This window comes from Rhipicephalus sanguineus, chromosome 3 (genome assembly GCF_013339695.2).
Source record: "Rhipicephalus sanguineus isolate Rsan-2018 chromosome 3, BIME_Rsan_1.4, whole genome shotgun sequence".
NCBI lineage: Eukaryota > Metazoa > Arthropoda > Arachnida > Ixodida > Ixodidae > Rhipicephalus > Rhipicephalus sanguineus.
Window position 1 is genome coordinate 131,914,912 of NC_051178.1, and position 13,756 is coordinate 131,928,667.

The following is a 13,756-nucleotide window of genomic DNA, read 5'->3' on the forward strand; positions in this document are numbered from 1 at the left end:
GAGCGACCACACCTGGTCGGTCATTTCCCGCCAGATCCGCGCAACCCTCCCCCCCCCCTCTCCAGCTCTTGCCTAATGCGGTCGACGGAGACGGCCAACTCGTTTCATCTCTGCTTGAGCGGGGTCCGTCGGCAACGCTCGCGCGCTTTCGCTCGCACATATAACGACGCGTGAGGCGATGTTATCGATTTGGAATTTTGCACAGAATATGACGGCAGCGGCAAAAATCCTCTCTCTCTCTCTGTCATGGATCTCATAGAGCCCCAGATCTTGTACACGCTATTTGTTCCAATATGCACATCCACATATCAAGACCAAGCCACCGCCTTATGCTTGTGCCGTTTCCTTTTACTGACCTGCAGCTATACCGCGACAGAGCAATGTCCCACGTCGAGATGCTGCGGCGCTTGAAATCCTGCGCGGCCGGCCTGCAGGCTCTCGGGCTCGGCAGGGGTGACCGCGTGTACACGCGCTTCTGCAGCTCCAGCGTCGACGGCCTAGTCGCCCTGTGCGCCGTGATTTTCACCGGAGCCACGGTCATCATAGTCGGAGACTTCACGCAGGGTAAGCAATCCGCCAACATTGGATCCCATGTGCATCCCATTGCCGAAAGTTCCACTCACCACAAGTTCGCAATTAGAAATTATAATCGCATATCACGTCTCTCTCTCTCTCTCTCTCCTTATTAGCGAACGCAAATCATAGTACATTTAGAATTCATGCCTGCTTCGCGTTGCTCGACCATGCAAACTCTGATCACATGACAATCTTAAAGAGCCAAGGTAAGGTATATAGTTGTTTGTACATAGTTGAATTTTGCATCGCCCTACTCAGACACACACGAAAACGACGCCTCTTCTTGCGTCGAATCGCAAGAAGAGGCGATGTCATCTTATATTTATGTGCATGAAAAATACTTGTATGGGCTCTATTCGCAGTGCCGATGAGTGACTACCCTATATGTTTCGGACCCTGCCGACGGAGGGTTTCTCTGCACGCTTGCAATCTTACGAGTTTATAGTGTTTTGATTACTTTTTTACCTTCCCTTTTCTTGTCTAAGTTATTTGTTAATTGAGTTTTGATCTGAAGTTGTCGGGATAGCCGGCTCTATTTCAGCCTACCTTTGAATGTTTTCACTTCTAAATTTAAAAGAAAATCCTCCATCGATTTACCCGCACGCGTAGATGAATAGAAATACTTTCACAACACAATATTGCTTCGGGGAAAGTACGTGTAAGCGACTGCGCTCACAGGAGGCCGCGAAATAGAAGAGACGATATGTTCTATAATATATATGCCATTAAGTATTGCAACGCTTCATACACATGGTGCCGTTGACCGACTGAGGCGATAGGTAAGCTCTAATAATCTGTTTTTCTTTTGTTGTACAGCAAAAAAAAAGGGGGGGGGATTCAGTAACGTGAGTAAAACAAGACAAATCAACAAGTCATATTTCTGCTGTTCAGAATACTTCTTTTTGGCAGGCAACGCTCGTATATATTGAAAAAAGAAAATGCCCCCACCTTCCCGAAGGGAATCGTGAGGAAATGCGAATGCATTTCTTGCGCCGAGAGTACACGGCGTAGTAATTTTAATGGCGTAAAGCTGGACACATCGACGCGCTCAAGTGTCTCCCTTTTGGGCGCCTCTTTCAACGAACGCTTCCTACGTGCGTTCGTAATCACCTCAGGGATGTTGCCATCGCCTTCAATGCAGCACAAACGCGTTTAGAACGCGCTGTTTTCAGACTGTGCCAAGGCAGCACAAACGCTACAAACGCGTTTCAAACGCACTGCATTGAGGCGGTGGCGCAGGGAGGAGAGAGAGTGAACGGCGAGAGAAGGAGCGGCGAAACACTGCACGTACCCTCTCCTACACTCTCTCCACACACGCGGGAGCTCCGCCGAGCTCCCGCGATGCGAGCGCCCTCACACGCCAGAGCGCGCTCCTCCTATCCACTCACTCTCCGCTACTCCACCCGCACCACCTGCTCCGGTTGCTAGGGGCGAGGATAAGCGCGCGCGCCCGCAGCTGTTGCTATGGGAGAGGGAGTGAGAGCGGAGGGGCGCGCGGACAACGCCGGACGCCTGACATAGCCCGACTAAGAAATGCATTCGCATTTAAAACTGCATTCTCGAATTCGCTTTAATCTTTTGCAGCTGCCACCTTGTTCTTTCTTTACCTCGAGCTCTTTCAAGTGTCAGTGCGCTTTCAAACCAAGCAATATTGTAAGATCAGTAACAGTAACCGTGCGCCGTAACAGCACAATATAGTATGGCCTGTCACAACCAAGAAACGGTTTGCATGGCTAGGCCCGACACTTCGGTAGACGACAAGACGATGACACCGTCAAACATTGCGAAATCTCGTCCTGGTGTAATTTTAAAAACTCCTACACAAGAGAAACAAAGTTTCAGCTCCATAATGACAGTAACGCATCAAGTAAGCCACGTTTCGCTGTTTCTCAAGAATATTTTCAGGAAACTCGTTAAAAAATGATGACAGCGTAGAAATTCCTAATAGGTTTTTTCAAATGTCGTGTTGCAATACGGTGTGACGTGAGGCGAGGTGTCTCGTAACGATCGCGAAACAACGTAATCACGTCTGAACTCAGTGTCCCAATAGTGACTTTGCGCAACAATACGAATGCTCAAGGATTTAAAAAAAAAGGGGGGGGGCAAACTTATATTGACGGTTGATAAAGAATTGCACTTGAAAGATTTCAACATGCCATTCATTATACAACAAGGTGACACCAAGGTTAACTTAAGCTGAATGAAAGAAAAGAAAACGAGACAGGCTTTAATTAAAGCAGGGGTCTCAAACGCGCGGCTCGTGGACCTTTCTGGCAACGGCCCGCGCCCGCACGTGACTGCCTTCGTCCCACATCTTTTTATGACCTTGTGACGGAAGTCTTGTGACTTTGCTAAATGGCACTCGCATTATTTTCTCGCCTATTGCGATTAATAACACTTTGTTCGGGTATACACTACGCAGACGTGACTGGTTTCAAGCGTTTTTAGGAGCTGGCTCGCCAGGTTCTTAAGCTGGGGCAATGTCCCGCGCCGTACGCGTAACCTTTGTTCCAGAGGCGACCGCTACAGGCGCAGCTCGCGCGAAAGAGAAGTCTTCTTCCTCTTGTTCTTCGAGCGCCTTGATGACGACGTTAACACAGGCAAAACCACATATAGCATAGCCAACTATAGCATGCTCACGCTCGCGCGGAAGAGAAGTCTTCTTCCTCTTCTTTTTCGAACACCTTGATGATGGTGACATTAACGCAGGCAAAAACACATATGGTTAGGCCGCGTCTCATACCTGTCTAAACGATCGCTCACACCTCAACGTTAGGAAAAGCTTAATGATGCGCTCATGTGATCACTCGATCATTAATTCTTGAAAGAAAAAGAACAAAACATAAGGATACTAATAACATGAACGAAGAAGACAAGGTGGCGGGGCGGAGGGCTCGCCAGCTCATCTGTCATCATTCACTTCCTGGACATGGCGTGTTTTTTTTTTTTTTTTTCGTAAGGCACCCCATGAGGTGGAACAAAAAGTCTGTATTACAGAATCGGCGTCCAGATATTGGTCATTCTGCAGATCGGTATCGATATGTTGTTGGAATTCTCTGACACCAAATGCCCTTCAGAAATGACCCATATATGTACACATGTGACATGGGTAGGGCTCCGTGTTTTCGGAGTTTATTTTTCTTGAAATTCGGAGGGTGTTTTTTGGAGTTTATTATTTTTTTTGGTGGGGATTCGGCGTTTATCGGGGTTTATTTCTTGTAAATTCCCAATTATCCGAAATTCGGAGTTTAATTTTGCATTATTGCCAATACTCCGATATCTCAGATGAAAGGACATCTGAACAGGAAAACACCAGAACACACGAAGCGTATTTTAGTTGTCTAGAAAGCTTGAACGCACAAACACATACACACACAAACACAAATAGTTGAATACAAAAGACCTACGTTTGTGCGTATTACAACTTTATAGCTGTTGTAATAGACGAAAGCATACTTTGCGCGGTCCTTATATTTGATGTCTTATGGCGCGCCCCAGTGCAGCCAGGGGACTGCATACATATGAAACTCGATTTAACGAAGTGACGGGGACGCTCCAGTTCCTTCGCTGAACCGGGAATTTCGTAAAATAGAGAAAAAGATTTTTTGCTCCTTCGAAATTTAAAACTGTAGCAAAGCAGCACCCTGAAGATACCACGGCATTATTTTTGTCGGCAACACATGTCTGCGCGTCTGAAAAGTTCGCGCGGGCGGCTCCAGGGTGGCCCGAGGGCAGTCCTAACGTAAGGGACACCATGTCTGGGCGATGCAAGTCAGGTAGATCACGTCAGGTTGAGTTATGACTGCTTACTGATATGCGATGAGGCGGAGAACGAATGCAGCGACTGTGTCAGCAGGCCGATAGATAGATGAGGGGCGATGACCATTGCCATCCGTCGCATAAACCATGAAATAACCAAAGCAAACACCGCCGTCTCTAGGGCCATCCCATACGTATAAGAACGCTACCTGCTGCCAAGTCCGTTGTTCCGTGGACTGTCATGGCGTGCAGCCTCATCAAAGCAAAGCTAGGGCCGTAACTATGGCACCTATAGATGTTTGAACGCGATAGCGTTAGAGCGCCTGCTCGAAGAAAAACCAGTCTCGGTCAGAATTAGACGGAAATCACCGCTTTTTTACCCTGTTATTTCAGGAAAACTTCGTTAAAACGGGTTTGGTGGCCAAATTAGTTCGTTAGTTCGGGTTGATGGCAGCACTGAACCCTGTGGGCATTTGCCGGGGAATAGAAATTTCTTCGTTATATCGGGAACTTCATAAAATCGGGTTTCGTTAGATCGAGTTTTAACTGCATCAAGATGTCGTCTCGCGCTCCTGGGGGCAATACATACGCTGACGTATCTCGCTCTGTGTGCGACAAGCCCTTTGTTGAATGTGTGATGGTTGCGGTCTTCGAGACACCGGTGACGTGAGGTAAATTTCATATCGGTCAAACCGGCCGATGTATCAATATTTGATGTCGTCTGGCGCGCCCCAGTGCCGCCATTATTCTGCAGTATCAATGACCTGACCACTTAGAACATGGGCTTTCGATAAAGAACGAAAAAGGGTCACATTGGCCGTTGAAATCCGAATTGTCAAAAATTTTCCCGACGAGTGTTTATCGGATTTTTTCGAATTCATCCGAAAACATGGAGCCCTGTTTATGGGAAAGGCCTATAGCTTCTTTCAAACACCTCCCCCCCTTCCCTTTTCTGCTTCTCGCTCCGGCCTTCATCGCTGTCCCGGCCCTTGCGGAATGAAATTTCGTGACTGCGGCCCGGCCCAGTAGCTGGTTGAGATTGAGACCATTGCTTTTAAGTGTGGGGACCAGAGCGACCACCTGTGGCTGAACATATTGTTAACACTGCAGTGTTTTGCATGCGCGAAAAACTATTTTCGTTTCTTGTTAGCCATCTTTTGTTTTTTTCAGCGGAGCACTTGGCCAGCATCAAGTCGCTGGACATCACGCACCTCCTCACCGATTCGGGAACAGCCGATAGGCTGATTCCTTTGCTACCAGAGCTGAAGCTCAAGGTGACTATACATAATACATGCCACAGCAGTGAGATTTCTTTAGAGCGAGCTCCGTGGGTGTTCAACCCTCGAACGAGTTTTCACTAAAGGAGTAAATATACAGCCAATTAAGCTTCATGGTGTTTCTTTCTTGTATCATCATGTGCACTACGCTATAAACCATCACGAAACGCAGCCTATATTCAGTTTTCCCTATGCCCTCACGCTTTCGGTGCCGTCTAAAAGTATAAAAGGACAGATTGAGGTACTGTACATAATTTATGGGAGATTTATCTATAACGGAGGTGAACGCTAGAGTTGCTTAAGTCTTGCAAGCGGCGTGGCCCGGTCAGATACGCAGGTATACACTGTCTTGTGCCAATTGCATCTGAAAAAGCATTAATAGCTTTTTTTTCCCTACATACTTACCATGCTTCTCAGTGTTAAAGCTTCACAAATGCTCAGATAGTACACGTGCAATGCACTCATTAACTGCGGGTTTATTATTAACGAATATTTAATATATGCATACTACACACGCTTTACTACACATGCATCATTTATACGATTTACTATGTGCTTTACTACATGCTTTACTACAAAGCGTTCTTACGCACGCAACGTACGCAGTAATAAAGCTCGCTCTTAGTGTTTAGGGCATCCAGAGCAGCTGCGCTGGCGCACGCAGTCACACGCGTCTGTCTGTGTACGCTGAGCTTGTGTGGATGCCCAGTTAAGAGTGCCTGTTATTATTCAGATGTGGAAACGCGAGAAGATAGGCTAAGTCAGAGCCGCGGTTATTCCAGAATTACGAATTTGTTCCTCCATTGGAAAGAAAATAAGAAAAAGTAGCCAAAAAGTGAGAATATCCAGAAGCACTGTACGCATATACGAACTCAAGCGTACGTACAAGGTCTGGCAAAGTTTAAAGGCACAAAGAAACGAGGACAAGGAATGCAGGACTGCTGCCAGTATTGTCACCAGTTTTGTCGGCCCCAGAACTGTCATTTCTCGTCCTCGTTCATTTGTGCCTCCAAAATTTGTCAGACCATGTACCAACTATAGCCGAAGAACGCGATTTAGTTGTACGTACAAGGATTGTGCATGCGGGTATCAGCGCGGAAGGCGCAGTCCAGAACGTCTATTACAGTCAACCATCGCACAAGTGACTCCACGCAAGCGTTTTATTGCGATAGCAATTATATGGACACTCTCGGCGGATTTTTGCCGTCGCCGTCACCGTCATGTCCCGGATATGTATATGTATATGTATCGCTTCATTTTGGTACAAATTCTCGTCACATTCTTTCGTCATTTTTATTTTTCAACAGGGTGCGCTGTCTGTGGACCAGCTGCCGGGCTTCACGTGCGTGTCGCCTCCGCAGTGGGCGAATGAGGAGCACTTCCGTGACAACTGGAGCAGCACCATCTGTGCAGACGATGTCGCCATGATCGCGTACAGCAGCGGGACATCCGGGCTTCCCAAGAACATCGAAATACCACAAAGATGCCTCCTCTACTGTCTCGTCGCTGCCGAGTGAGGGTTGTTGACAGGAGAAACTTATACTCGCGTTCCAGACGTAGAAGGAAATAATAAGTGATCGGTTTCGCTTTTTCTAAAGTGCTCCGATTGCTATTCGTCCCCCACACAAAATACGATATACAGCGAGAGTCAGGAAAGAGAATCCATTTCGCTGTGAGGCCTATACACGTGCCGTGCCAATTTTCGGTGGATGTGCGTAAAAGCTTATGGTGCACCTCGCTTTACTTTTTTCTTTTTTTCTTCTTTTTACGTCGCACCTGAGCAGCTTTTATAGCGGCACAAATTGCTTTTTACCTCGCTTCCATGGTTCGCAGATTTTTACCTCCCACACTACTTTGAGCATATATCTTATGAACACGCCGGTTTCACTAAGCGTGCAGCAGCTGCCAGCAACCACTTTCCCGCTTTAAAAAGCTGCTCGGTTATTTTTTTTTTTTACTAGAGTCATCAAGTATAGCTTGATGACGCTAGCGAAATGATTCTTGCCTGTAGTCAGACACAACTTTAGAAGTCCGCGGCATTTCCTCCTCAAAAGCGGATGCACACAATCCTGCACCTATGGGCGCGCGCTCCAGACTGACGTCATGAGCCAGACTGCCGGTGCACCGGCAGTCCGGCTCATGACGGTGGCACCGGCAGTCTGGCTCATGACGGTGATGTGATCGGGGGTCTGCCCATAGGACCGGGGAGCAGCCAGGCCTCAGGGAGAAATCGAGCTCAGGAGCCGGAGTTGATAACAGGAACGTTTATTTACATGATGATTTGGTAGGGTGTAGAAGCCTCATGGTGGCTTCTAGTAGCCTGTCGTAGCTTCGTCGTAGCATGCTTGGAGCGTCCCGACGCTCGCGTTATAAAGCCTGGACCATCCCGTGATTTCCTGCTGGAGAAAACAATCAAGTCCAGGACAGTCCAATCAAACACGTTGTCTTCATCTCCGCCCACTAAACGAAAAGTAAGCACCGCCTCCTTCGCACTCCAGGAAAGAGAGAAGCGGCGCACCTGGACGACGGACGGTGGCTGGGAGGCGAACAAAAGACACCATACACACAATGAACGGATTACTTCGGCGCACATTCCTGAAAATTGGCCGTGACGTCAGGTGTGTTGACAGTTGCAAGTCTTTCCTTGCGTCGATGCGTCGCCGGTGTAGGCGACGGCTAGCCGCCGGCAGGGTCCCAAAGTCGCAGCCACCACGTAATGTGGAAAAGGTGCCCGATGAGGAATCTCCGGCGCTCGGCCAATTATTCGGTGCATCTCGCAGAAGCCCGAACAAAGTAATGCACAAGCGACTGCCTCCTCCGAGCAGCCTGGACGGCAAATAGTTCATTTTCAGGCCATAAAAGCGTCAAACTCAGCCAAGCGTGTCCAAGGCGATTGACGAGCGGACTTGACAGCTTTGAAGGGTCCAGGACACTACGGCAGGGCTGTCGCCGCATCTGGTGCGTTTCGCGGAACGTTGAGGGCGAAGAAAGCAGGGCAGATGCCGTCATACCATTCCAACGGCCCAATGGCGCGAAGCCGTGAAGTCCGATCATAAGAACGGTGCCATGGCACCGCCTTCAGGAAACCATACGGACTTTTTAAGTTGTATCCGACCATAGGCTCCGTGATTTTCATCGCATAGAGACTTCGGTGGTGTGTGTGTGTGTGTGTGTGTGTGTGTGTGTGTGTGTGTGTGTGTGTGTGTGTGTGTGTGTGTGTGTGTGTGTGTGTGTGTGTGTGTGTGTGTGTGTGTGTGTGTGTGTGTGTGTGTGTGTGTGTTGTGTGTGTGTGTGTTGTTATACAGTAGTCACATTGCTACTGTACCGTACTCCAAGTACACAACGAAACAAAACAGTTAAAATAGGTGTACAGCAACCCAGAACGGTATCTCTTATAGGCATATTATGTTTGTCTCGCAGCATGACAGCCCATATCTTAAAGGGACCGACAACTGATTTTTCTCGACCCATTTTTTTACGGCGCGACAGAAAGCTCACCCTTCGCAGTGTTTGTAGCTGCAGTAGTAAATCCCAAACGCACGCAATTTACAAACAGTATTTTTCGATCTGGAAGGCTCTAAACACGGACGTACTTTTCCTCCAGCAAAGCAACGCTGAGAATTGATAGCGATGTTGCCAGCCCTTCTCGCGATTTGTGAAAGCTATCGTTGCTCTGCTTTCGCAGGAGTTCCTGCAACTATATTTAACCACCTTTATTTAGAGCTTTTCAACTATTTTAGAAAATAAGAAGCTGTTAGAATGAGATGATGTGGCATTTTACACATTCCCTTTACTTGTACCGCGTTGTGCGCGCATGCGTCCAAGGTTGCCTGCGCTTTGGTCATGGGTGGCTTGTCCTGGCGCCGTTACTCTCTCGATGCACGAACCAAGCCAAGTCATCGAAAACGGCACTATGCATATGCACGGCCGCGCCGAGTAGCAGCGCGCATCATTTCTGAGACAAAGTGTAGGTAGCGAAACTATGTCGCTCCAAAATCTTAGCGACCTGGACACTGCGTGAACGGTTGCATGAGCACGCTGAAAATTTGCTCAAGACGCGCTGACGAGCATGGGATCATTACGTCACGCGAAGGCAGCGCCACTTTAATGCATACTACTAACGCAGGCCTATATGTACATTTTTATGGAGTAATACCTTCTAACATAAAGAAACGAATAATATTTCAATACTAACAAAAAATTCGTCGACCGCGTACAGCAAGCAACGGTCACGTGGCCGGGTACATCGGATCGTTCATGTTCTTGCCGCCAGAGGCGCCGCAGGTCATTTTTCGCGACTTTCAATTAAGAAATAAAAACATAAATCGACCTCTCACGAAAAAAAAAAAGACAGGTTTGGTTTGAGTCAGTGCGACGGACAATCTTTCCATCAGCGAAGTCATCATTTCATGTTCTGGGCAGTTGTCGGTCCCTTTAAAAGAAATTAGCGTAGCTTGTACTGGAGGCGCAATAATAAAGATAGAGCGGAGCCGATGGGTACCCAAGTAATCCTGGTTATCGCTGTTTTGCTAAATTTTGCAAATTTTTTCTTCCTTCCTTCCTCTATTTCTTTCTATTTCTCTTTGCTTTTATAGTTGGTCTTTTTTGTTTGTGTTTGCTTCTATATCTTGCTTCCTCATCATATATATATATATATATATATATATATATATATATATCATCATTTATTAACCCTTAAGGACCCTAAACAGGGCATTACATAAGGGGGGGGGGTTACAAGGTTGAAATGAGGCATAGTTCAGCAAATGCCTAGGAAAAAAAAACCCAACAGCGCTACAGAAAGACGAAGAGAAGTCAAAACAAGTGGACTTCATGAAACAAGCCTTAGTGGGCACGAAACATATTAAGTACAATATATATATATATATATATATATATATATATATATATATATATATATATATATATATATATATATATATATATATAATGTTTGTTTATCTTTCGCTGTCTGTCTTTCTTTCTCTTTCTTCCTTTGATTCTCTCGCTTTCTGCCTTTCGTTCTCTCTCTTTCCCTCCTTCTCATTCTTTCTGTGCTATGCTTTACTCTCGCCCCTCTTCTTCCTCCTCCTTACCCTCATTTCCCTTTCCCCCCACCATTGCTATACTATACTATACAAGGCTATGATATGCTCTGCTAGCGACTTGAATAGCCGAGTGGTTAAGACGGTCGCCTCCGGATCGTGAGTACGCGGGTTGGAATTTCGCTTCTCGGAGAAATCTTTCCCTTAGAAGTTCTCTCTTTCTTTATTTCTCTTTCTTTCTTTCTTCCTCTTTCTCTGTACTCGTCGTCTCGCCTATCGGAGTTATTACATCCCTTGCCGGAGAAGGTGTTCTGGGAGCGAAGCAGAAGAGGACAAAGAGAGCGCGTGCCGGTTCATGATGATGATAATTTTCTGTTCGCGGCTCATGGACTAACCGCCGCCTTAAACAGCTCCGCTGCTAATATTGGTTTTATATTGTGCAGGGTCACTCAGCCACTGACATCGGATGACATATGCGTCACCGGTGCCAACATCTGCACGTATATTGGTTTCACACTCTACCTCAAGGGACTGTACCTCGGTGCCACATACCTGATGATGGAGCAGCGTGAACGCATACACGGCCTTGTAGACGCCGTTGTCAGGCATAAGGTTAAGTTCAACACCCTTTTCTGGCGGGGTATTTTGGCAGCGATCGGTACCTCAGACTATGCCTTAGATACGATTAACGATACTTGATATTTGATAGCTTGGATATGCTGGTTATACTATTGTGAACACTTCCTCCGTATTCCACTTCGCACAAACTTTCGTAATTGCGATGCTTCCATTAACCTATGTGTTCATCATCGCGATGAACTCGCCTATGCACAATAACAACTTCGGTTTGTTTGTGTAGACAAGGGGGGGAGGGGGTCTTGCTTGCTAGTTAAACGTAGTTCGACTGCCGTTAACTGTACAGCCACTAGATACCTTGAACATACAAAAAATGCGCTCATTTTAATATATGTAGTGTGCCATCTCTTGCCTTTATGGCATAGCTTATCGCTAAATATCCGTTCACTCAGTAGACTACTGCAAGCAATGCCACTGCACACCCTTCTTTCTCATCCCTCGTGTTATGGGAAACTACAGAGAAGAAAAAAGTAGATTGATTCGTGAGGCCAACAGCATCAACAATGACTCTGATACAGTGTGTTAGCGCTACCCCTGTCTTACTGACAATGAAAAAAAACACAGGATATCCACGGGGTGAATGATGATGAGTGGGGCGAAGCTCCGGAAGGAATCATCGGTAAACCGTGAAACTCTTCCGTGAAATTCGCCCAGTACATCATATAAAGAGTGTGAAACACCGTGTATATACTAAACATCAAACTTTTATTGTACTGTTGGTTTACGTGGTCCCTTCATTATCACCGCTTTGTGATCTGTGAAATGCAGGGAAAGTGTCCGCTCCCGAGCGAAAGAGAAAGCGCGCCAAGAGCGAGCGCCTTTACGATCGCAGGCATCCAATGACATGCGCCATTCGCATTATCCAAGCGCCATCTGTCATCTTTAAACAGCAACTCTAAGAAATACATGAAACGCCATCTAGTGAGCAATTCATTAAACTAGAGCTCTAAGAAATACATGAAACGCAATCTAGTCAGCAATTAATTCATTAAACTAGAGCTGGCTACATACATACATACTACTACAGAGGAGAGAACGACCCACACCCTAAGGAGCTTCGCCCCTAAGAGGACAAGTATCTGCGTGAAAAGCTTGTGCGATACACATCTGTGATAAGCGGCTTTACGCCTGCGCCACGATACCATTTCGCCTGCTTCCGCGTGGCATGTAAATGTATTCAGCGGGATTTGAAATCGTAAGAAAACCAGCGTCCTCCCTGTCCTGTTGTCTGTTGCTCAATGTCCCTCTTTCCTCCAGAGCACTCCAAAAGAATAATTTTTAAATACGAGCTTATCAGTTCTCATAATTGCCATCTCCTTCGTGCTGCGCTGCGCAGGTGACGTGGTTCATGAGCCCGCCTCTTCGCGCTCTGGGCTACGCGCGTCAAGTGCAGCAGAGCGGCCGTGGGCCGCCACCGTCGCTCAGGAGCGTCTTGCTCGCGGGGTCTCCCCTGTCGGCGGCCGTCGCTCGAGAAGTGGGGGCCACCTTACAACCGGACGAGATGCGCAACGCGTACGGCACTACTGAGACCGGCGGCATTCTCACTATGCCTCCGCCGGGAGAGTGCTGCTACGACAACGTCGGGTTTCCGCTGCCCGGAACCAGAGTCAAAGTATGCATACGCGACTGCTTACTAGGATACAGCCTATGTGACGAATATTTCGACATTTGGTGGTTTTCGCTGACGTGCGGTAACTACTATGCATTCGGCAGGCTGTAATCATGTGCGCATGGGTCCACTGTTAATTAAAGGGAACATCGGAGCGCCTGGCGGCCGGTCGGCGCCACTGCCGGCCGTCGGCTGCAGCGAGTTTCGTGCAGGCGTTTCAAATGCTATGAGTGGTGCTTGTTCGTAGCGCGGACGGCTCGCTTCGCGACTATTCGAAGCGTGACAGCAGACGGTAGCGGACTACGAAAGATCACCACTCGCAGAGCGCGCTGCGCCTGCGCGAAACTCCTTGCCAACCGGCCGCCAGGCGCTCCGATGTTCCCTGTAACGGTGGACCGCTGTGTACTTACCTTAAATGCACGTTCTATCAGTGGGACGACAATGTGAAACTTGTCAAACGAGGTATGGTTGTTATCTCACGGCAGAACGCGTGGATGCTCTCTTGTGTAATGAGTTAACCATGATAGAAAGCAAATGAATCGAGCACGAGACAGAACTATACACTCTCGAGTAAGATGGTGTACTTAGGGTGTCTTTCTGTCCCGCAACAACAATCGTCATCTGGCTCGCTTGTGTTTCCTTTCATGCAAATTCGGCGCCTGCCAGAGTAATGTTATGTCACGCTGATAACGCCGTTCGGGGCCTTGAAGTACCGGGCGCGTGGCAGCGATAACGCATGGAAACGCACGCGAGATAGATGACGATTGTTGTTGTGCGACAGAAAGACGCCCCAAGCACACCCTTTGTTTTGAAAGCGTACGAAGCCAACAGATAATATTCGGCTCATAAAGGTT

The 13,756-nt window shown here is 47.5% G+C and overlaps 1 protein-coding gene across 1 annotated transcript in view; it reads left to right on the plus strand.

Moving 5' to 3' along the window:
* The first annotated feature begins 368 nt into the window (after nucleotides 1–368).
* LOC119385855 (uncharacterized) overlaps nucleotides 369–13,756 on the plus strand; it is a 29,264-nt gene continuing 15,876 nt past the window's right edge. Inside the window, exons 1-3 of the mRNA XM_049414135.1 lie at nucleotides 369–564; nucleotides 5,506–5,609; nucleotides 6,920–7,125. Coding sequence (XP_049270092.1) covers nucleotides 381–564; nucleotides 5,506–5,609; nucleotides 6,920–7,125 — 494 coding nt within the window. The 5' untranslated portion in view covers nucleotides 369–380. The remainder of the gene's footprint in view (nucleotides 565–5,505; nucleotides 5,610–6,919; nucleotides 7,126–13,756) is intronic.